This window comes from Medicago truncatula, chromosome 4, assembly GCF_003473485.1.
Source record: "Medicago truncatula cultivar Jemalong A17 chromosome 4, MtrunA17r5.0-ANR, whole genome shotgun sequence".
NCBI lineage: Eukaryota > Viridiplantae > Streptophyta > Magnoliopsida > Fabales > Fabaceae > Medicago > Medicago truncatula.
The window spans coordinates 7203202-7225879 of record NC_053045.1 but is presented as its reverse complement, the minus strand read 5'-3'; the positions used below and the strand labels follow the sequence as shown (position 1 = coordinate 7225879).

At 34.5% G+C, this 22678-nt stretch overlaps 1 protein-coding gene across 1 annotated transcript; it reads right to left on the bottom strand.

Moving 5' to 3' along the window:
* Positions 1 to 2864: 2864 nt before the first annotated feature.
* On the bottom strand, positions 2865 to 20711 carry LOC11422497 (uncharacterized). The gene is made up of 9 exons (XM_003604827.4): positions 20176 to 20711; positions 18646 to 19750; positions 18138 to 18407; positions 17366 to 17713; positions 16415 to 16869; positions 6526 to 7633; positions 6063 to 6332; positions 4288 to 5076; positions 2865 to 3899 (listed from the first exon to the last, which is right to left on the bottom strand). The coding sequence occupies exons 1-9, from the start codon at positions 20634 to 20636 to the stop codon at positions 3009 to 3011; spliced, it is 5697 nt and encodes a 1898-aa protein (XP_003604875.2). The 5' UTR covers positions 20637 to 20711; the 3' UTR covers positions 2865 to 3008.
* Between the last annotated feature and the right edge of the window lie 1967 nt (positions 20712 to 22678).

Below are 22678 nucleotides of genomic sequence, written 5' to 3'. Positions count from 1 at the left end.
GGGACCAAATTGGTACTTTTGTTTTTTTGTTGGTCATTTTCTCCGGTCAAAACAGCCGCCGTTGTTGTTGCTACTCGCTGAAAACGAAAGGGTGTGGGAGAAAGAGAAAGCAGAAATGAGATTCATGAAACCGAGACAGAAGAATGCGTGTTTAGGGTTTTTCAATTTCTCAACTCATTCTTTGTTTGAGGGTTAAACAAACAGTTCATTCATTTTCTTTCTATGTTAAACACAATCGTTCATACTCTAAAACTTAGAAAAAATAACGAAATTAGTCATTTTCTTTCTATGTATTGTGAAAACTGTACATTGTTTTTCTGGGTGAAATAAATTTTTCGTACCTAAAAATATAAAGAATTTTGATTTTAGACCCTAAAAATTAACACATGTTTTTAGGGTATGAGAAGTACACTAGTTAGAGTGTTTGAGAAGTTTTCACATATAGCTAGTTAGAGTACACTAGTTAGTTAGAGTATTTGAGAAGTTTGGTTAAGAGTTAGTTGGAGTTAGTCCAATTAATCTCTATATATAGGAACACTCATGTATCTTTTCTACTATCTTTTATCAATCTAATTCATTCTACTATCCAAGTTTTGAAAATCTCTATATATTAGGTCAAGCCCCTTTATGTCTATGGCTTCTGCATCATCCGGCTTGAAGTGCATAGAATTAATAACTAATAACATGTTATCAGATGTATCGAAACAGAGCAGATATCAAATGAATAGGTGCTTTGACAAGTACCTTGAGAAAGGTGAAAGGAATATAAACTTTCATGACTTGATGGAAGAAATGGAGCAAGTTGTAAATGACAAGAGTCACAAGAATCAAATATTGGAAGGCAATTTTGGCTTCTTTTATTAAGTTTTACATAGGTAAAAAAATTCTTAATTAATCTACATTTTATTAGCCTTATTTAAGTTTGGTCACAAAACAAGCCTTATATATGTTTGTTAATATGTTACTATGTAACATCATTAGGATTATTAAATTTCGTATTAAAAGTCATTCCTTTGAGACTTAAGATCGGATGGTTGATCCACCGTATGTTGCCTTTCAAGTAAGCCAGCAGGACACTGAAGTTTGGGAGTGTAAGAGTGAGCGCTGAGAACCTTCCACTTGAACCTATAACATCCACCGATTACGTCAAATTAAAAGAAAGAATATATGATAAAAAATGGTATGTCATGACATTTCAATTTGTTTGAAAAATCAGAAATTGTATGATCAAGAATTATTTCATGTTAAATGTCTACCTCTCCGGACATAATGAGATCTGAGATGAAATCACCGGTGTTCGGTAGATGCAAAAAAAAATAAAAAAATAACAATAAAATACTTGATCCAATAGGATCGTAATCTCCCTGATGGTACCTCTCTATGCCGCTTCTAAGCAAAAGAGACTACCATGCTTTGTATGTAATTATGATTTAACCATCTCTCATTTTCTGTCTACAGATCACCGCCTTCAGAGAACCAAGGTCCTGCAATCATTGAATCTTTGTCACTTTAATTATAAAATTTGATATAACATAAAACCAAAATTTAGCAAAACTGAACTGCATCACGACATGGTCCTGATGAAACGACCTTAGGACAGACATATCCTTAGGACCATCGAAAACGACTCAGCACAATGTTCAACATATTTGGCAGTACAGGGACCTCCTAATGATATTCTAAACTTCAGGCATGAGTACTTGGTTCAGCTGTCCGCACTCGCACATTGTCTGTGTGTTGAAGTTGCTGATCCTTTAAAAAACACTTTGGCAATTTTATGTCATATCTGCATAACTGGTAAAATCACAATTTTTTTGAATTTTTAAAATCTTTTAAAATCTGATCACTGAAGTATCTTTTACAGTAATTTGGAATTATATTATCAAATTTGTGTTCTGTAAGTGTTGCAGTATTCGGTGGCTCTTTAGTTAACCATTTTGATCATCAAATGTGTCTTTTGTTAGTCATTTTAGTCCTCAAATGTATCTTTCATTAGTCAATTTAGTCCATAAAATTACACACAAAATAAACAATTGGGATGTATTCGCAATTTTCATACATGAGACTAAAATGACTATCTACTCTTAAAGATAAGGTCTTCTAGTATTTTATATTGAAAATTTCGAGTGAACACTATATTAATAGTAGCTACAAATAGTGTTATTGGACGCCAATGAATAACAATATACTTACCTAGGCAATGTGCAACATCTAATCCGAGTAATCGTGCGCCTGAGGGTGAAGAACCTGCAATCGAGGCCTTCGTATAAGGATGTTCGTAAAAAAAATAGTCCAAATTCATTTCCACTACATGAAGTGTTTAATGCTTTAAGTGGATTTCCCGAACCTCGATGCCTTTTGTTACCATCCATGTATGAAGCATCAATGTATCCAAGTAATCCTCACAAATTTCGCCTGCAAATAACAATATAACATACCTAGTACCCAACACAATGTGAAATAAGTAATACAAAATCTCATGAAGGTATTTAAACTAACCATGGGAGGAATAAGTGCCAGTAGAACTAGACTCTAATATCCTATCAGACTCCCTCACCAGGTGGTATGAGGAAAGGGTGTCCATCAAGACACTTTCTTGATTATGTCACACACGGTTCTCTATCGACTCCACCACAAGATCGATGTCAATAAAACATTAATGACTCACTTAAATTTTCTTTAATAGGTTAGAATGACTTCATGAGTCAACAATTATAAACAATAAAACATAAAGTAAAAGTACATGTAAGAGGGTCATATAATGTTCATATGTAATGTGTACTAACATCACCAAGATGCTTGAATAAGTATGCAAGGCAGCCACCAAATGCATACCTACTACAACTACAAGTAGGTAGGAAACATAATAGAAGGACGAAATGAATTATAAATTCTATTCAAATTTGGAAACATAATATATTAAGAATTCAGATAACTATATAAAACTGAAACTGGTATCTTAGGTTCAATTACAACTAACAGGACTTTGGGTGTACAATACTGATACCTTAGTCAGAACTCGACCCACGCGGTATTTGGGTAATGACATCCTCAAGTACCTCTAATCTGACCTCTACTGCATTCAACCTAGAAGTAACAGTCTGCTCTAGTCGGACAAAATCAACTTTGAGCTCTCTGAGAGCATCCAAAATCTGAGTTAAGGCCGGTCCAATGCCCACAGGTGCTACTACTTCTGCCTGCTGCTCAAGCTGACCATCAGTTGGAGGAACCTGCTGCTCCGTATCACACTCTGCTTCGGCTGCATGAATCTCCTCGGCTACTACCTCTGCAGGCAGGTCAGGGTCATGTAGTATTAGTTGTACCAGTCCCATGACATCAGCATACAACCCATCAGCGCGTTTGGTAATCAACATGCGGTTCACAGTGAACCCTTTACCAAAGCGGTGCACGGCTTCATTATCACCTCCAGAAACACTAACATTATTATCGTCATTGCCAGAAACAATAACATCCTCCTCGTCTACTACAAAACAACGTTGCATTTCTTTGTCGACTGGTTCATCATATAAGAGAGATAATGTAGTCTTCTTAACAAAGAAACCCTTCGCAAAAACAACCATAACCTCCACTTTGTTACCAGGTTCTAGATTTGATGTTATGCTCTGCCAATCCTCGTCCTCAAAGGAGGTTAGTGTATCTCTTTTATAAACCAGAACGGTTCTCTTTGTGTAATTTATGATTAACATACCTTTGCAACCTTCTGATGTTATGTTTTCTGGGGAAGAGTAATAGACAACGAACAACATTATACTCTTCAGGTTACTCCCCTTCATTGTTGGGACATCAAATATTATAGAACAACCGTTACAACTGAAGATTAACCGATTAAATTTATCGTCACATGGGAGCAAAGATGGATCTGAAGTCCCGTCTGTAGTCTGTACAATGAACAAATGTTTAAATGCCTCGAATTAAAAATTGAGAGGATCAAAGGAAAAAAAGTTCATTATCAATAAGTAATTTATTTTATCATCTAAAAGGCTATTTTATTCCTTAAAAATGTACTTTGCTTGTAATTTTATTCTTGCCTTGAATTATGTGTGACTTAATTACGGAATTGTTCACAGTTCACACTCATTTGCAAAATACTACTGTAAACTAAGTTTAAAAACTCTATGAATTAAAGTTTTTTTAGAGGAATTATGAATTAAAGTTGCGCTTGATGCAAATAAGGACAATAATTTGTCAGAAAAATATAACTTCAGCAACCAAATTTCTAGTTTATTTATCTTCAAAAAACTAGATAAACGGAAAAAATATTAAAACCTGTAGAAAACTGTCTTCAGCAATATTAGAGACATGGCATTTTGTTCCCATTCGAATTAAGAGGTGATTCTTTGACCCTGAAATGCAAACTTGACCAGGGCAATCATCAATAAAGGGAGAAGCATACATATCAGAGATCTCTGATGTAGTTGAACTTGCACTTCCTTCCAAGTTCTCACAATTTGTGGCTTTTAATACCTCCAAAAATCTTGCTATTTCTTCAGTTAGTTGTAGATCTGTACGACATTCCACGCAAAGAATTCGAAGTTTTTGAAGGTCCTTGGAAGTACCAAGTGATGACATGGACACAGATGTTTGAACAAGGGATATCACATTATTTGATGGCGACATCCAAGACCAAACAAGAGAAGGGAATACATCACGTGAAAATCCTTCAAAGCCACGAAAAGAAATATATCCAATACTTTTCAATCTTACTATTGAAAATGGCACTTTTGTTATAGCAGTCTTATCCGCAATCAAGGTTGTCAATGATTCCATCTGTTCCACGTCCTCCTCCAATTTGTCAATCATGGAACATCCTGAAAGAATCAAAGTTTCTAGAGATTTTAACTTGTAGATGTTTCTTGGAAGTTTCCGAAGACCTGCGCAGTCTCTCAAATTTATCAGAAGAATTTTTTGTAGAGATCCAATGCTTTGGGAGACCGTAGACAAACTTGGACAGTTTTTGAGCACGAGCTTTTCAAGATTAGGTAAGTAGGAAAAGTCTGGGGTTTCAGTCAAATCCAGAGAATGACTAAGATTAAGAATTTTTAGATTTTTTAGCATCTGCAAAAATGTAACAGCACAAGAGAATAATAGTAAGAGAAGCTTGGAAAGAAAATAAATAGATTGGGACTTGGAAGAATGGCTATTTTCCACTAAACCTTGACACTTGGATATATAAAACATTTTCTTATTGGTGTTGATTTTGTTAATGAGTATATAAGTATTGATTATGCTTTAAATATTAAATTTACCAGCTAATATATAATTTGTGAAAGTGATGATTTGAATTGTTTTGTTTATGGAAGTGTTTATATATACAAGTTACTTCCCCAACATGTCCATTGTTAGTGATGTGTAATAGACATGAAACATTTTACATGTGTGTAACAGAAATGTTGCAAGATGCTGCACTTAACATGGCATGCTTACTATTTATTAAACCATGAATCATGATGTCGTTGGAACAAAGTTTAATGAACACAAAATTCACAAATACAGAGTAGTGCTTCAGAACACGATGCTGAAGTACATAAATTTTGATAAAACTTTCACTAAAATCATGTGCAATGTTATTGTTGATATATAAATAAATAGTAGATTATTATTTAAGCTGTAAATATATTTTAGCTTACTCTCTAAGTTACTTAGGATAGAATATTATGTTGAATATTCATTCTGTAAATATATTTAGACACACGGTTTTCATCATATGTCTCTCTTTTCTCTCTTATTCAACAGTTATAAAGACAGAAATAAATCAATATGACAATTGTGTCATTTGATTGATTGCTTATATATACAGTTACCTTCTTTCTTGTGTTTACTCTAGTGTAGTGCCATTGTTTAACTAAAATATTAATTGAAGAGAAGCTTTGGAACATCAATACACCAAATGGACAATTTTACTACACTGCTTAACTTTCTTAGTATGTGTTAAGTGATGAGCATAGAACAGCTTTGGGCATATCCTATTCCACCAATTTATCAATCTAAAAGCATCGCCTAACTAAGAGACCAAGAAGAGACAATAAATATAAATTTTATACCTGGCTGTTATTCCATATTTGTTTAAGCTTACTATATTTTAATTCCATAACAACTAGACTTTGTAGCTGAAATTCTGCAGGAATGTAGGTTTCTGGAAATCCATGCCAGTACAGCCACTTCAGATCTCCTGAAAGATATTTAAAATCTCCTTTAAGCTTCACCCCAGCAAGGCGAAGTAATCTGAGTTTATTCATTTTCTTAAATGCTTTTGTTTCCAAACAATCTCTTGTTGGAAACTCCAAAGCCAGTCCCTTGACACCTTCTGTTCCCTGAAATTAAAAAAAAAATATCATAGAAACAAATAACAAATAGATTAATTTTGAAATTTGAAACCCATATAATTAACCAAAATCAAAATATAATGAACGAAACTAATTTTCATAAATTTATAATTTGTTTACTTTTGTTTTATTTATTATAATATACATAAACTATACAAGAAGTTCTCTAATTAGTAATTACCTTACGCTTTTCTAATATATCAAACACTTCCTCATGCCGCCACAATCTACTGCGCTTCTCAGGATCTTCTGGTGATTCCTCAAAAATGATTTGCCTTCCCATGTCTCTCAACAAATCATGCATTCTAAGTTTGTTCTCATTGTCAACAGTTACAAGGGCTCTCTCAACAAGGACTTTAATTCCATCATCAGCAAAAAACCCACACCCATTCAATATTTGGATCGCATCCTTTTTGTCCATCCCAATAAAGAAACAAGCTATATCAAGAAATATTTGTTTCTCTGTAAAATGTTTTAAACCATGAAAGCTTACTTTTAGTTTCTCCTGTACTTCATCATGAGGAATACATTTGAGTTTCTCCAAAACACTATCCCACTCTGTTGTTATTTTACAATCAGACAAATATGACCCAATGACTTCAAGTGCTAGTGGCAATCCCCCAGAATATGCAATCACATCTGTTGAATGTTTAGCAAAATCTTCTTTTGGACTTGATTGCTTGAATGCATGCCAACTGAAAAGCTTGAGAGATTCACTTTCATCCATTTCTTCTATTGTATACACTACATCAACTGGACACGAACTAAGAAGATGCTTATCTCTCGTTGTGATGATAATTCTACTCCCCGGACCAAACCATTCACGGCTTCCATACAATGCCTTTAGCTGGTCCAATTTATTCACATCATCTAGCACAAGAAGTACACTAGTCTGGGAAAGTCTTTCCTTCAATATATTTTTCCCTGATTCTATGTCACGTATCTTGAATGTTAATGTTTTGTAAACATCACAAAGTACCTTTTGCTGTAGAGAAACTAGATTGGTATTTGTCTCCCAAAATTCCCTGATATTTAGAACAAAGCTCCTTCCCTCAAATTTGCTACCAATTTGATTATAAATGGCTTTGGCAAGGGTTGTTTTACCCGTACCCCCCATACCCCAAATCCCTAGAAGTAAAACATCTTCTGATTTTTGGATGTTCAATAGCTTAGTTGCAGCTTGCACACGATGTTCTACTCCTACTGGATGTTCAGCAACGAATAACTCTGTCCTATCCAGCAAACGAGTGACATATTCAACAATATTCTTTACAGCTGCACTTTCATTCCTATAAAATATTAACCAATGATAAGCTGCACAGTTTTTTTTGAAGGAAGGTGCACAGTTAGTTGTATGTATAAGCATTCCCCAATGTATATGTCATTAATGCATATCTTAAAGAGGAAAAAATGCGTAGCAACAGTGTTGAAATATATATTATTCCCATTTATTATTATACTATTCTAATGGTTGTTTATTTTTCATTATGTCACTCCTTAAATTAAGGAGTTGATTAGTTGTATTCTCTCCTATAAAAGGAGCACCATTCTCATTGAAATAAACAACTCCCAAGTTATAGAGTAATTTCTACAAATAGGATTATGGGAATGTATGTGTAGAAAATTCGAAGATTTTATTATAGTTTATTGTCTTTTTTCTCATTGATTCTGTCTTTATTAGCCATTATGAGACATTAGGCTGTGTTTGGCAAAAATAGTGAATAACTTACAAGCTAGTTTATAGTTTATACCTGATTACTGATAACTTATAACTGATAGTTGATGGATTATAGTTTATAACTGATTAGTGATAACTTATAGCTGATAGTTGATGGATGATGAGTGATGACTAATACATGTAAAGCTAATTAAAGTACTCCCTCCGATCTCATATATAAAAAAGATTCTTTTTTAGGTTCATTGAATAATTAATATATCTGTTTTTCAATGTAGACCAGATACATTAATTATTCAACGAACATATAAAAAAAAAGACGAGGGAGTATTTCATAAAATTTGTCAAAAAAAAGTATTTAATAAAAATTAAATAGTTATCCACTATTAAAAGACATAAAAGAATATTCTTAATTCACAATCAAATTTAGTGTTAATTGTTCAAATTGACCATGTCTTATACGCGAAGTCTGAAAATGACCCTGTAGTACAAAAAAACAGATTCTACCCTTATAATTTGAGATTATTCCTATTTTTAACCTCTTATTTTTTCCTGTAGGTATAAGGTCCAGATAAGTGGCCTAGACGATGAATTTTCATGACTTTTTGCAGGCATCTTTAAGACAATAAAATATGACTTTTTACGTAAAGTAAGAATCTCAGTACAAGCGACGGATCTCGACCTAGAAATAAAATTGAGTCGGTTATTGGTAGACACCTCTATGAACATACTTAGAGAGCATCTGCAACGTTTGATAGAATTCCAACCACGCCTCAGTTTATTTTGATTTTTCAACCAAAACATGCAAAATTGCAATTTTGTTTCAAGTGAACGTATACTCATGGGTCAACTTGTGTTCCATAATTTTGTAGGAAATGATTAGATCATCAAAAGAACTTTCACCTCGAAACTTTGGAGTTTTAAAACTAGGGACGAATCATTTATGAATTGTTTAAGATATTCAATAATTATGGTAAGCTATAAACTCAACGTAACTTGATATAGTGTCTGGAAAGAAAAAAAAAACTATAACCTAGTAAAATAAACTATAATTTTGCAATGAAATGTCAGTTACCAAACATAATATTTTTAATCATGTGAGCTTATAAGATATACGCTATAAGCTATACACTAGCTTATTGGTCTTGTCAAACAGACGCGTTGTATCCTCTTTTCCTATATAAACAGCCTCAGAGTCTAGAAATAAAATATGAAGGTATTATTTCTTTGCGTTCTCATACTTCCTCATTTGGTATCATGATCCATATGGTTCGATACAACTTAACAGTCTCCAACTAGTTAACTGCAAGACTCATCCTTTCACGATTCATCCCATATCATGACTTCTTTTTTGTCTCTCTAATGACACAAGACAATTCAATACAACTTAAAAGTCTCCAACTAGTTAACCGCAAAACTCACCCTTTCACGATTCATCTCATATCGCGACCTCTTTTTTCTTGTCTCTATAATGGCACAATACAATCCATGGAAGACAACAACAATTGTTCCATATATGATTCTAAAAACAGCCTTTATGACCACCACATGTCGTGGTGAGGCTGGTGAATAACCACAAGTGATACACAACAGTGTGATATCCTGTAGTCAATCTCCTATCCATAATTGACTCTGCATAGTCCGCATCAGTGTATGCTTCAAGTCCAACACTTCCATTCCGTTTGAACAAAATTCCTCTACTTGGAGTTCCTTTCAAATATTAATTGAACAATTCGAAGTGCGGCTTGTAAGTGAATCTCCTTTGGGTGGTGCATGAATTGGCTGACTAAGCTTACATCAAAAGCAAAATCAAGTCTAGTAAGTGATAGGCATATAAGCTTGCTGACTAACCTTTTATACATTTCTTTATCAACTGCAACATCTTCTGCATTCCTCAACTTCACATTTGGATCAATTGGTGTACTTGCAGGCTTGCATGTTGTCTTGCCAGTCTCATGCACAAGATCAGTAATGTATTTCTGTTGAGATATGAAAATTCTTTTTTTATAGTGAGTCACTTCAATTCCCAAAAACTACTTTAATTTTCCCAAGGTCTTGATCTCAAACTCTTTGGTTAAGTGTTGGCCTAACAATCTTTCCTCCTCTTCATCATCGCATGTCACTATAATGTCGTCCACATATACCAGCAACACTGTTACTCTCCCTGTCTCGGAGTGTTTGAAAAATAAAGTATGGTCTCCTTGGCTTTGTTTGAAGCTCAAACCTACAATAACTTTAGTGAATCTCCCAAACCATGCATGTGGTGATTGCTTTAGCCCATATAAAGCATTTTTTAACATGCATATGGTGTTGACATCAGTATGTTCACAAGATCTAGGGGGCACATTCATGTAGATCTCTTCTTCAAGTTCTCCATGAAAGAGGCATTTTTCACATCAAATTCGTGCAAGTTCCAGTTGTAGTTAGCTGATAAAGATAATACCACCCTGACAATATTCATTTTTGCAACTGGAGCAAATGTCTCTGAGTAATCTACTCCATTAGTCTGAGTGTATCTCTCAATAGAACCATCAGCCTTGTATTTTATAGTGTATACCCATTTGCACCCTACATGTTTCTTTCCATTTGGTAATTTACCAATTCCCAAGTATTCTTCTTATCAAGTGCCTCCATTTCCATGTCCATGGCTTGTTTGCATTTCCTATCAAACAATGCCTCAGATAAAGAGGTAGGTATAATGGTAGTGTTTAGGTTGGTGAGGAAGGCTTATAGGTAGGTGATTATTGTTTAAAGCACAGGTAGTTGGATAGAGGGTAGAGTGGCTTATTGGTACAAGTTCTAGGATATTTTCTAAGGGCAACCGGAAGAAGTAAGTTTTCAAAATCTATTGGTGGTACTTCTCTAGATTTTTGTTTCTTATGCTCTTTTGGGCTGGATTCTGGTTCATTTGCGTGAGAAAATTCAGAAACTGAATCACAAGAATTTGAGGGGTCAAGCAAAGTTACCTCATGTAATGTCGGATCAGACTCTTGGACATGGGTAGATTCAGGAGTGGTCTTTCTTCGTGTATTTTCATTGGCTTCAACATTTACATGATTTTCAGAATCAACTTAGGTCTTAACATTGTCACCTCCAGTTTCAACCTCAACTTCTGGTCCTAGATTAAGGTCAGGAAGTAGAAGAGACTTGTCTTCCTTACATGAATTCTCCCCCTGAAGATAAGTATGAACAAAGTAACTTTCTTGTTCATGGAAGGTGACATAGAGAAAGAATTTTTGAGATAGTGGATGATAACATTTGTAACCCTTTTGGGTGGAAGAATACCCTATAAAGACACATTTTAAGGCTCTAGGATCAAGTTTCCCTCTACCATCACTATGGATATGGACAAACGATGTACACCCAACTATTCTAGGAGTGAGACCAATTCAAATAATTTTTCTCATGTAATTTGTAAGATGAAGGTATGGTTGGTAATTCTTGAGATTTGTAATCACCTGTTTCAGTTTTGTCATTGATCACTACTTCTTCATTAGAGCCTGCCATTGATGAGTAAAAAAATTCAAACAGAGCGAGAATCAAATGACCCACGGATAAAAGTGCCTGGATCTGAGATTGAGTACCCAAAACGGATAAAGGATGTTTCGATTTGCAACTTGGCGGAGAATGACAGATAACAGCGGCTCCTAGGAGGGCGCGTGGGTTCACGCGCGGTAAGGGTCACCAGAGCGTTGTGGTGCTTGATCGGCGTGTGAGACCACGGATGACGGCGAAGTTTTAGAGTTTTACCGATTTTGGGCCGGCGATAATGATGGTGGTGGCAGTGTTGTTTAAAACGCGAAGGAAATCGGGGAAACACGTTGCTATGTGGCTGAGTGAATAGTGACAGGTTGGGTGTTTACGGCTGGTTGTGAATTGAGACACAGTGAACAGGGAAAAATTCTGCAATTAAGGCAAGAAAAAGACCACAATTAAGGTGGCTAGGATTTTAGATCACAATTAAGAACGAGAGCACGTGATACCATGTGAAAACTAAATATATTTCAAAGTTCTGAGTAATTTACAACCAGTAATGAGTTTATATAGGTTGATGTAACTTAATGAAGACTAATAAACTAATGGCCCTAGACACATAACCACTACTGATAATAATTAAAATAAATTATTTACAACAAACACTAATGGCGGCGTACCAGTTATCACCGACAACAATGCCAGCGATAACACTGGCCCGGTCTTAGACCATCATAGATAATGGCTGTCCCGATGGTGGCGGTCCTGGAGGAGGTGGCCCTAGCATGACGGCCTTGGCAGAAGTGGCTGGAATGGTCCTAATGGTAATGATGACTCTAATTTCTTCGGCCAAGAGGGTTATCCTATTCCCCTCAAGTTTGAAGTTCAGCGCCTCAATGGAAAAAATTATATGTAGTGGTCCAAAACTGTAAGACTAATTATAGACGGTTAGGGAATATTTGGTTTCATCATGGAGGTAATACGGATGAATACAGCAACAGATCCAAATTACTGGTTCTGGAAGTCTAATATTTCTACAATTATAAGTTGGCTGCTTAGCATTATGGACAAAGCAATTGGAAAGCTTAGATGTTCTTGCCAACTACAAAAGATGTCTGGGATGATGTCAAAGCCGCATATTCTAATATTCAGAACTCTTCTCAAATTTTTTGAATCTCAAATTATGATTGTGGCTTGCCAAACAAAGTTACAGAGAGCTGACCACTTCTTATAAATAGTTGATGACTTTATGACAGGAATTGGATCTATGCTATGATGATATAATTGGTGGTCCACTGAAGACAATGTTTTGTTTCTTAAGAGACAAGAGAATGATAGAGTATTTATGTTTTTGGTTGGTCTTAATAATTGTCTTGATGAAGTCCAAGGCAGAATACTTGAGGAAATTCCATTGCCAACACTTCGGGAAACCTTTTTAGAAGTCAGAAGAAAAATCGCTCGATAAATTTGCTTTTGTTATTGAAATCCCTGCATTGGTTTCTAAGTATTGAAGGAAAGACATATGGAAAGAAATCATGGTGCAACCATTGCATCCATTCACAACACACTGATGATACGCTGGAAGCTCCATGGAAAACTTCCAAAGTGGAAGAAAATGGGAGGAAAACAAGGTCGTGCTCTCCAAGCTAGTACCAATTATATCAGCACTGCCTCACCCTTGAATATGTGGACCAGACTTGCCTTGATTATTTTAAGGTTGAACATGAGTATTCATACCTCCGCCTTTCCAGACTACCTCACCCTTGAATGCTTCCATAAAATTGAACCAAGCTTTCTTCCATCTCTAAGATGCCAAATTTGGTTACCATGGTGCTCCCTTGAGAAAGATGTGTCAGGCAAAGTATCAATGGCATGACAACCAATAACCAAAACAGTCACAGGCAAAAACAACAGATCTAGATCTAATCTAGAAACCAAGTGCAAAGCAAAACCACAATAAAACCAAAGAACAACAAGAGACTAGAGAATAGATAACAACACGCCAAGGATTTGTTCACCTATTTCGGCTCAACAATGAATTGCATTTGGAGGAGAGAGAGATCTCTCAACTTCCCTATTAATAAGTTCTTTATAAAGAGATACAAGAGTTTCAACACGCTCTCCAAGAGCAATCCTAATTTCTAGCCTTTTTTTGAATCTCTTCCTGTGAACAAGAGACTCAATAATTTCACTACTCATGGTGTTTCCCCAACTCTATATTCTAACCCCCAAAAGGAATCAACCCTTAAGCTTTGATTTTCCCTGAATATTCTCTTTTGTTCTCCTAAGATTCACTCAACTTGCTCTAAAAACTCTCATATCATGTGTTTCCCATCCCTTAAATTTCTCCCTGAAAGGCATCAACCCTTTCCCAAGAATCCACTCTTTTAGTTTTCCAAGATTCACATCTTGAACCTTTGAATCTCACCCTAAAACCTTCAACCTTTAGCCTCTAAGTTGCCTAAAAGTTCTCTCCTTTCATTTTCTAGGATTTCCCAAAGAAGTGACAAAATATTGCTTAGGAAGTGTGCACAAACAGGCCAAATCGCCTCACGATCTGTTGGTGTAGTACAACAGTTGTTTCCAGCAGTCAGCAGATCGCCTCACGATTTGCACAGATCGCCTCCAAATCTAGGCAGAACTGGGACATAGAAACAATACTGCAAATTTCCTAACGATTTCAGCAAATCGCCTCACGATTTACATAGCCAAAAATTCAGAATTTCATCAAAACATTACTTTTGAGTCAAAATTCAACATTCCCATCTTACTATTCAAGCTCAGTTGGGTCATCCAAGTCTCTCCAAACTTCAAAGGTTGGTCCCTGGTCTTTCTAAACTATCTAGTTTGCATTGCAAATCGTGCTAGTTAGGGAAACGCACTCGTAGTCATTTTTTCCGACCGAGTCAATAAATGAGCATCGTCATCTTTTGTTTTAGTTCACTCTGATGTTTAGGGACCTTCGCATCATATCTCCACACGAGTCCAAATATTTTCATTGTTATTGATGACTTTTCTCGTCACACATGGTCAATTTTAATGAAAAATAGATCTGAACTATTCTATATTTTTGAACAATTTTATTAAGAAGTTAAAACTCAATTTGGAGTGTTTATTCGGTCTTTGCGTAGTGATAATGCCAAAGAATATTTGTCTCAACAATTTCAAAATTTTATGGCCTCTAATGGGATAGCCAAATGCAAAAATCGACATCTCTCATTGAAACCACTAGAACTCTTCAACTTCATAAGAAATTTCGTTTCACTTTTAGGGGGATGATGTTCTAACAGCATGTTATCTTATAAATTGCATGTCTTCATTGGTCTTACGAAATAAAGTCCCACACTCGGTTATTTTTCCTAATACTTTTTACACTTGCTTCTGCCTTGTGTCTTTAGGTCCACATGTTTTGTTCACAGTCTTACTCTTAGTCTTGACAAACTCTCAGCCCGGTCATTAAATTGTGTTTTGGTTATAATCGGTCCCAAAAAGATGTTCGTTGTTACTTTTCTACTCTTCGACGGGTACCTCATTTCAGCCGATGTTACATTTTTAAAATTTGTTCTTTACTTTGGGTTGACTCACGTTTATCGTGACCTCTTCATGCCGATGTGCCTACCTCCCATCTTCAACCTATCATGTTTGTCTCACCTGAGCCCACTAATTTTTTTTCTCCCGTGGCCCCTCCTACACACCCTCTTGTAGGCTGCAATGCCTCCCACTCCATGACCTCATCAAAACTTAACACAGTTGTTAAACACCATTTATTGTTCATGTTAGGATACATGTTATTCCAGACCCACCTCTGTCGCCACCACCTTTACTGGATTCCACCATAAATGTTCGCAATTCTATTTGTAATGGTATGCGTCCTCTTGAAATCGAATTCGACCATAGAAGTTTTTGTTGCTATTCATAAAGGTGTAAGTCCTGCTCGAAATCAATCTCTTTGTTATATTAACTTGTGCTATCAACGCTTTTCCCCTTTGTATTTTATTTGCTTGTCTTATGTTTACTATTCCTAAATCTCGAGGCGAAGCATTATCCCACACTGAGTGAAGGCAAGCAATAATTAACGAGATTTGTGCTCTCCAAAGCAGTGATACTTGGGAATTGGTTCCTTTACCTCCTGAGAAGTCGTTAGTAGGTTGACGTTGGTTTATAGTATTCGAGGCTTAATAGTATTCATCTTTTACTTCACAACTAATTATATCAGAACATACACGTAAACTTGCAAACTTACTAGTGACTCTTAAATTAATCAAAAGTTATTCTTAGATTTCAAGTGTTGGCTGCTAATAAATGACAACAAATTACGAGTTCACTAAAGCTTGTGCTTCTCATACTATGAGAAAGCAAAGAAATAATACTTTCATATTATTTTTCTAGACAGTTTAAATAGGAAAAGGAGATACAATACACATTATGGTCTCATCTTGTTCTGCACAATTTTGTTGTTGTGTTAACCCACCATATCCTTTAGTTTAATGAGTGATTCAATTAAAATTCCACCTCTAGAATACTACCAACATTATGGCATTTAGTCTGTAAACCTTAAACTAAGGAAAAGCAAAAAATAAAAAAGTAGAAGTTGGAAGGCCACAAGTCATTGCTTCCACAAATAACTGGACACATCAACAATTTTAGAAAAGTTGAATGGAGGATTAAAGAACACACCTACCTATATTAGATTAAAAAAATACTTTTATATTAAGATATTATATAACAATTGATACTATTTTAGAGATGTCTATGATAAGCAAAAGTTAATAAGTGTATCTTCACAATCATAAAGAAAATATTTTCAATGTTTATTTCGATTTAAAAACTATTCATAATTTTTTTTTAATACGCATATTGAACATTTTTTTAAATTATAATGTTTAAAAGAAAGTGATTAGAAGAGAGAGAGAAAAATTACCTGGAACCTACTAGTACAAACCCAGCTATGCCACCAATATCAAAGAGTTGTCTTCTCCAATTACTATATGTGGATTCATCCACTGAGATAGTTGATAAAAGTTCTTCAAAAGCTTTTCCAAACCGACCTTTCTGATGTCGTACTTCTGAGGGATCTACATCATAGAAGACTGGCACAACCACCCGACCGTTCATTCTGCCAACTTCCATGATCTTCTCCAACTCTAACATACACCATCTTGAATTAGCATAATTTGTAGACAAAACAACGATAGAAATTCTAGACTGTTCAATTGCTTTCCCCAGTGAGACCGAGATTTGATCTCCTCGTTGAATCCCATCGTCGTCTTTGAAAGCATAAATCCCTGCACTGTGAAGAGAGGAATGGAGATGTGATATGAACCTTGGACGATTGTCTTCCCCTCTGAAACTCAAGAACACATCGTACATCTTTGGCTGAAACATAAAGAAGAAAAAAAAACAAATCACGACTTAGATATATGGTTGTTCAGATTCTTGATGACATTGATAAATCATCAAACTATGAAGTCACCCACAATTTCTCTGTTATTTTTTATTTTTTTGAAGAAACAATTTCTTTGTTATTAGTTTTCAATTGACAACCGTACTTAGTCTTTGTTAAGAGTTTAGGAGAGAAAGGCTTTAGGAAGGATGAGAGGGAAATGGAAGAAAGGAGAGTACCCCAACTTGAATGAGGGAGTTCACTTTTATTCAATATACAAAATCACCATAATATCGGAGAACTCACAAAATGTATTGGAAAAGGATTTCGGAGGGAAATTAAAAACTATACATTGGTAATCATATACTTTGAAAGCTCAAAGCGATGACATGGACACATATGTTTGAACTAGGGATATTGGATTATTTGACGGTGACATCCAAGACTGAATGAAAAGAATACACATCATCAATGGATGTCTGATCTTACCAGTGAAGAGGGCACTTCTGGTATAGCAGTCTTATCTGCAATCAAGGTTGTCAATGATTCCATCTGTTCCAAGTCCTCCAATTTGTCAAGCATAGAACATCCAGAAAGAATCAAAGTTGCAAGAGATTTTAATTTATAGATGCTTTTCGGAAGTGTCCGAAGACCTGTGCAGTCTGTCAAATTTATCAGAAGAATTTTATGCAGAGATCCAATGCTATGGGAGACCGTAGACAAACTTGGACAGTCTTCGAGTATAAGCTTTTCAAGATTTGGCATGTATGAAAAGTCTGGTGTTTCAGTCAAATCAAGAGAATGGCTGAGATTAAGAACTTTTAGATTCTCTAGCATCTGCAAGAAAATAAAACCACAAGAGAATAAAAGTAAGATAAGCTTAGAAAAGAAATAGATTGGAATTTGTAAGAATGGGTATTTTCCACTAAACCTTAACACTGAGATGTATCAATCATATAGTTGCTTAGTGTTAATTTTGTTGATCCCAAAAGGCTGGTTAATGGTTATATCAGTATGGATTCTGCTTCGAATATTAAATTTAGAAGCTAATATACAACTTGTGAATGTGATATTTTGAATTTTTTTGTTTATGAAAGTGTTGGTTTATACAAAATACTTCCCACAAATTGTCATTCTAAAAGCATTGCCTAATTTCTTCCTAAGAGTGCACTATACAAAAATTAAAGACCAAGAAGAGACAATAATATAAATTTTATTGAACGTAATTCTTTCTTGAACAAGTATTAAACAGAATTTGTACCTGGCTCTTATTCCATATTTGTTTAAGCTTACTATATTTTAATTCCATAACAACTAGACTTCCTAGCTGAAATTCTGCAGGAACGTAGGTTTCTGGAAATCCATGCCAGTACAGCCACTTCAGATCTCCTGAAAGATATTTAAAATCTCCTTTAAGCTTCACCCCAGCAAGGCGAAGCAATCTGAGTTTATTCATCTTCTTAAATGATTTGGTTTCCAGACAAACTTCTCTTGGAAACTCCAAAGCCAGACCCTTAACAGCTTCTGTTCCCTGAAAGTAAAGAAAATCAAAGAAACAAAAAAACAAATAACTTAATTTTGAAGTTTGAAACCCATATAATTAGCAAAAACGAAAAACAATCATCAATGAAACTAATTTTCATATTTTATGTTATTATTAACAATGAAAATGTATGTTAATAATTGATTCCGCAATGATTAGTTCTCTTCCTTTATGGATGTATTTTTCAGTAACATAACCATACAAGAAGTTCTACAATTGGAATTACCTTGTGATTTGATAACATATCAAACACTTCCTCACGGAACCACAACCTACTGCGCATCTCAGGATGAAATGGTGATTCCTCATAAACTATTTGCCTTCCCATGTCTCTCAACAAATCATGCATTCTAAGCTTGTTCCCAATGTCAACAGTTACAAGGGACTGTTGTACAAGGACTTCAATTCCAATATCACCAAAATATCCACACCCATTTAATATTTGTATTATATCATTTTTGTCCATCCCGATAAAGAAACAAGCAATATCAAAGAATATTTGTTTCTCTGTAACATCTTTTAAACCATCAAAGCTTACTTTCAGCTTCTTCTGTACTTGATCATGAGGAATACATTTGAGTTTCTCCAAAACTTTCTGCCACTCTGTTGTTTCACAGCCAGACAAATAGGACCCAAGAACTTGAAGTGCTAGTGGCAATCCCCCGGAATATACTATCACATCTCTTGAATGTGTAGCAAAACCTTCTGGCGGACATGGTTGCTTAAATGCATGCCAGCAAAAAAGCTCAAGAGATTCCCTCTCATCCATTTCTACTACTGTATACACTAGATCAACTCTACACGATCTAAGAAGACGCATATCTCTTGTTGTGATGATTACTCTACTCCCCGGACCAAACCATTTGCGGCTTCCACACAAAGCCTTTAGTTGGTCCAGTTTATTCACATCATCAAGCACAAGAAGTACCCTTTTCTGAGCAAGTCTTTCCTTCAATAAATTTTTCCCTGATTCAATGTCAAGTATCTTGAGTTCTGTTGTTTTGTAAACATCACAAAGTATTTGTTGCTGTAGAGAAACTTGATTAGTATCTGTCTCCCAAACTTCCCTAATGTTTAGAAGAAAGCTCCTTCCCTCAAATTTGATACCAATTTGATTATAAATGGCTTTGGCAAGGGTTGTTTTGCCCAAGCCCCCCATTCCCCAGATCCCTAAAAGTAAAACATCATTTGAATTTTGGATATTTAGTAAATTAGTCACATCTTCCACTCGAGATCTGACACCGACTGGATATTCAACAACAAATAAGTCTGTCTTATCTAGCAAACGGGTGACATGTTCAACTATATTCTTGATATCTGCACTTTCATTCCTATAAAATATGAACCAATGATTAGGTGTACAGTCAATTGTATGTATATAAGCATCCTCAAACATATGTTTTTATCAAAAGAATCTCTAGGAGGATCTAACCAAGTAATTGCTGTCAGTTGGATAATACAGTTTAGTTATAATAATAATAATAATAATAATAATAATAATAATAATGATGATGATGATAACAGTTACAAGTATTTCAATCTAGTGTGGTAAGGCCTATGAAAACTGTTAGTAGTGAAATGAAATAATAGAGAAGCCACTAACACTCTTCTGCTGTAGCATAAACCTGTCATATCTTTTAGTTTGTGAGATATTCGGTTAAAATGGACATAGAGATATTATTGCACTACCAGCGAAAGCTAAGAATATGAAAGCATCACACACAATATTGCAAGAAAAAATAAATAAATAAATAACCTGGAATCTGTGACTATAAACCCATCTTTGCCACCAATATCAATGAGGTCTCTTCTCCAATTACTCTTTGTGGATTCATCCACTGAGATTTCTAAGATAAGATCTTCCAAAGCTTTTCCAAACTGACCTTCTTGATGACGTACTTCTGATGGATCTACCTCATAAAGGACTGGTACAACCACCAGACCACCGGTTCTTCCAATTTCCATGATCTTCTCCAACTCAAACATACACCATCTTGAATTAGCATAATTTATCGACAAAACAACTATAGAAATTCTTGAGTGTCGAATTGCTCGTAACAGTGAGATTGAGATATCATCTCCTTGTTGAATCTCGTCACCTCTGAAAACAGAAATCCCTGCATTTTGAAGAGAAGAATGCAGATGTGAAACGAATTTTGCACTACCGTCGTCCCCTCTGAAACTCAAGAACACATCGTACACCTTTGGTTGAGACATCACAGCTTCAATGAGGCAAGTGAAATGAAAATCACAGCCTAGTGAAATAAAATGGTGATGCAAAAGTCGTCTATGCTTGTGATATAAATTCTCATCAAGTCAAATGTCGTCTCATCAAATTTAACTTTGCAAATGGGTGGGTCCACCGAAGAAAAATCATTGATACTATAGTAAATAAAAGGCTTAATTACCTTTTTGGTCTCTAACTATTTAATTGGTAATGGATTGATCCTCTAACTACAAATTGATTTATTTCGGTCCTCTAAATTTTCACTGTTACTACATTTAGTCCTTTCTGTTAGTTTTATTCAAATAAACGTTAGGATTTGTGTTATGTGGGTATCTGACCTCCTGTTTCACACATACATATGAACCATAACATTTACCAATAATATCAGTCACTATTTAATCATAATATCTTAATAAGGCACAGGACCAAAATGATACTAATAAATAAAGTTAGAGGACCCACATAACAGAAACCCTAACGTTTATTTGAATAAAACTAACATAAAGGACTAAATGTAGTAACGGTGAGAAACTTAGAGGACCGAAATAAATCAATTTTTAGTTAGAGGACCAATCTGATACCAATTAAATAGTTAGAGGGCCAAAAATATAATTTAGCCTAAATAAAAATAAAAAAGAGTAAATTACATTCCTCTCCTCTCAAAAATATAAATTAGACTCTCCACTCCTCTTATGTTAAAATTCAAAACATATTAGAAAATATTTCATTCCCCTCCCTTGAGAGAAGCTTGAATTACATTCTCCTCCTCTTTTAAGTTAAAATCTAAGTTTTAGTTTCTCAATAGTTTTTTTTATTTATAAAAATCTAGCAAAAAAATAATCTAACACACTTCAAAGAAAAATAGCATTGCGGATTCATTTTAATATAATCAAATTTTGAATACATATTTTTTTATTCACAATTTTACTAACATATAGTTTTAAATCCTATTATAAAATATGAAACAACCCAAAATAAGATTAAAATATTTATAAAATTACTAAAATCGATTAAGTATGGTTATTTAAAAGTGAATTTTATACTCTAAATTATAGAATTAATAACAAAAGATTTAAATTTAATTGTCGTTGACATTTAGATTATAAATAAACGAATTTATATTTTTTAAAAGGTATTTCAAAATTAAAATATCTTATAAAAATATTTATTTATGTTAAAATAGATTAAAGTGTAGTCCATATTTAATTATTAAGAGAGGGGATGTAATTCAAGCATCTTATAGGGGAGGGGAGTATAAATTTTACTTTTCAAGGGAGGGAGGTGTATATTTTAACACAAGAGGGGAGGGAAGTGTAATTCAAGCATCTTTGAGGGGATGGGAGTGTAATTTACTCAATAAAAAATGAAAGGAAAGTCATGATTATTTTGAATTAGTTAATTTTTTAATCGCTTAAATATGATTTTTGTCCCTGTAATTTGGACCAGTTTTGAATTTCGTCCCTGAAAACAAAAAACTTTGAAAAACATCACTGTAAAAAAAAAATTGTTTGAAAAAGGTCCCTGACCCTACTTCCGATCTGATTTGGCATTGTTTTTGCCACGTGATTATTGCTGACTGTGCAACTTTTGCCACATGGCGCTGCCGTGGCATGCCACATAATTAAAAAGAAATTCTGAAAATTCTTTTTTTAAATTAAAAGAAATCTGAAAAAAAAAAGTGAAAATTAAATTTTCGAAATTAATTCTTTATTTAATTTGAATATTATATATTACATTTTTTTCGAAAATACTAAAAATTATATTTTCAAAAGTTATAAATTTGGAGATTATATAATTTTTAATTTTATTTTTCTTTATATTTTAATTTTCAAACATTTATTTCAATATGTAAAATAAAAAGTAATTTCCAATTTTTTTCTTCATATTTAAAAAAATATTGGAATTTTTTTTTCAATTTTTTTAATTTTAATGACATGGACTGCCACGTCAGTGCCATGTGGCAAAAGTTGCACAATCAGCAACTGCCACATGGCCAAAACCATACCATGTCAGCAAAAAAGTGGGGTTAGGG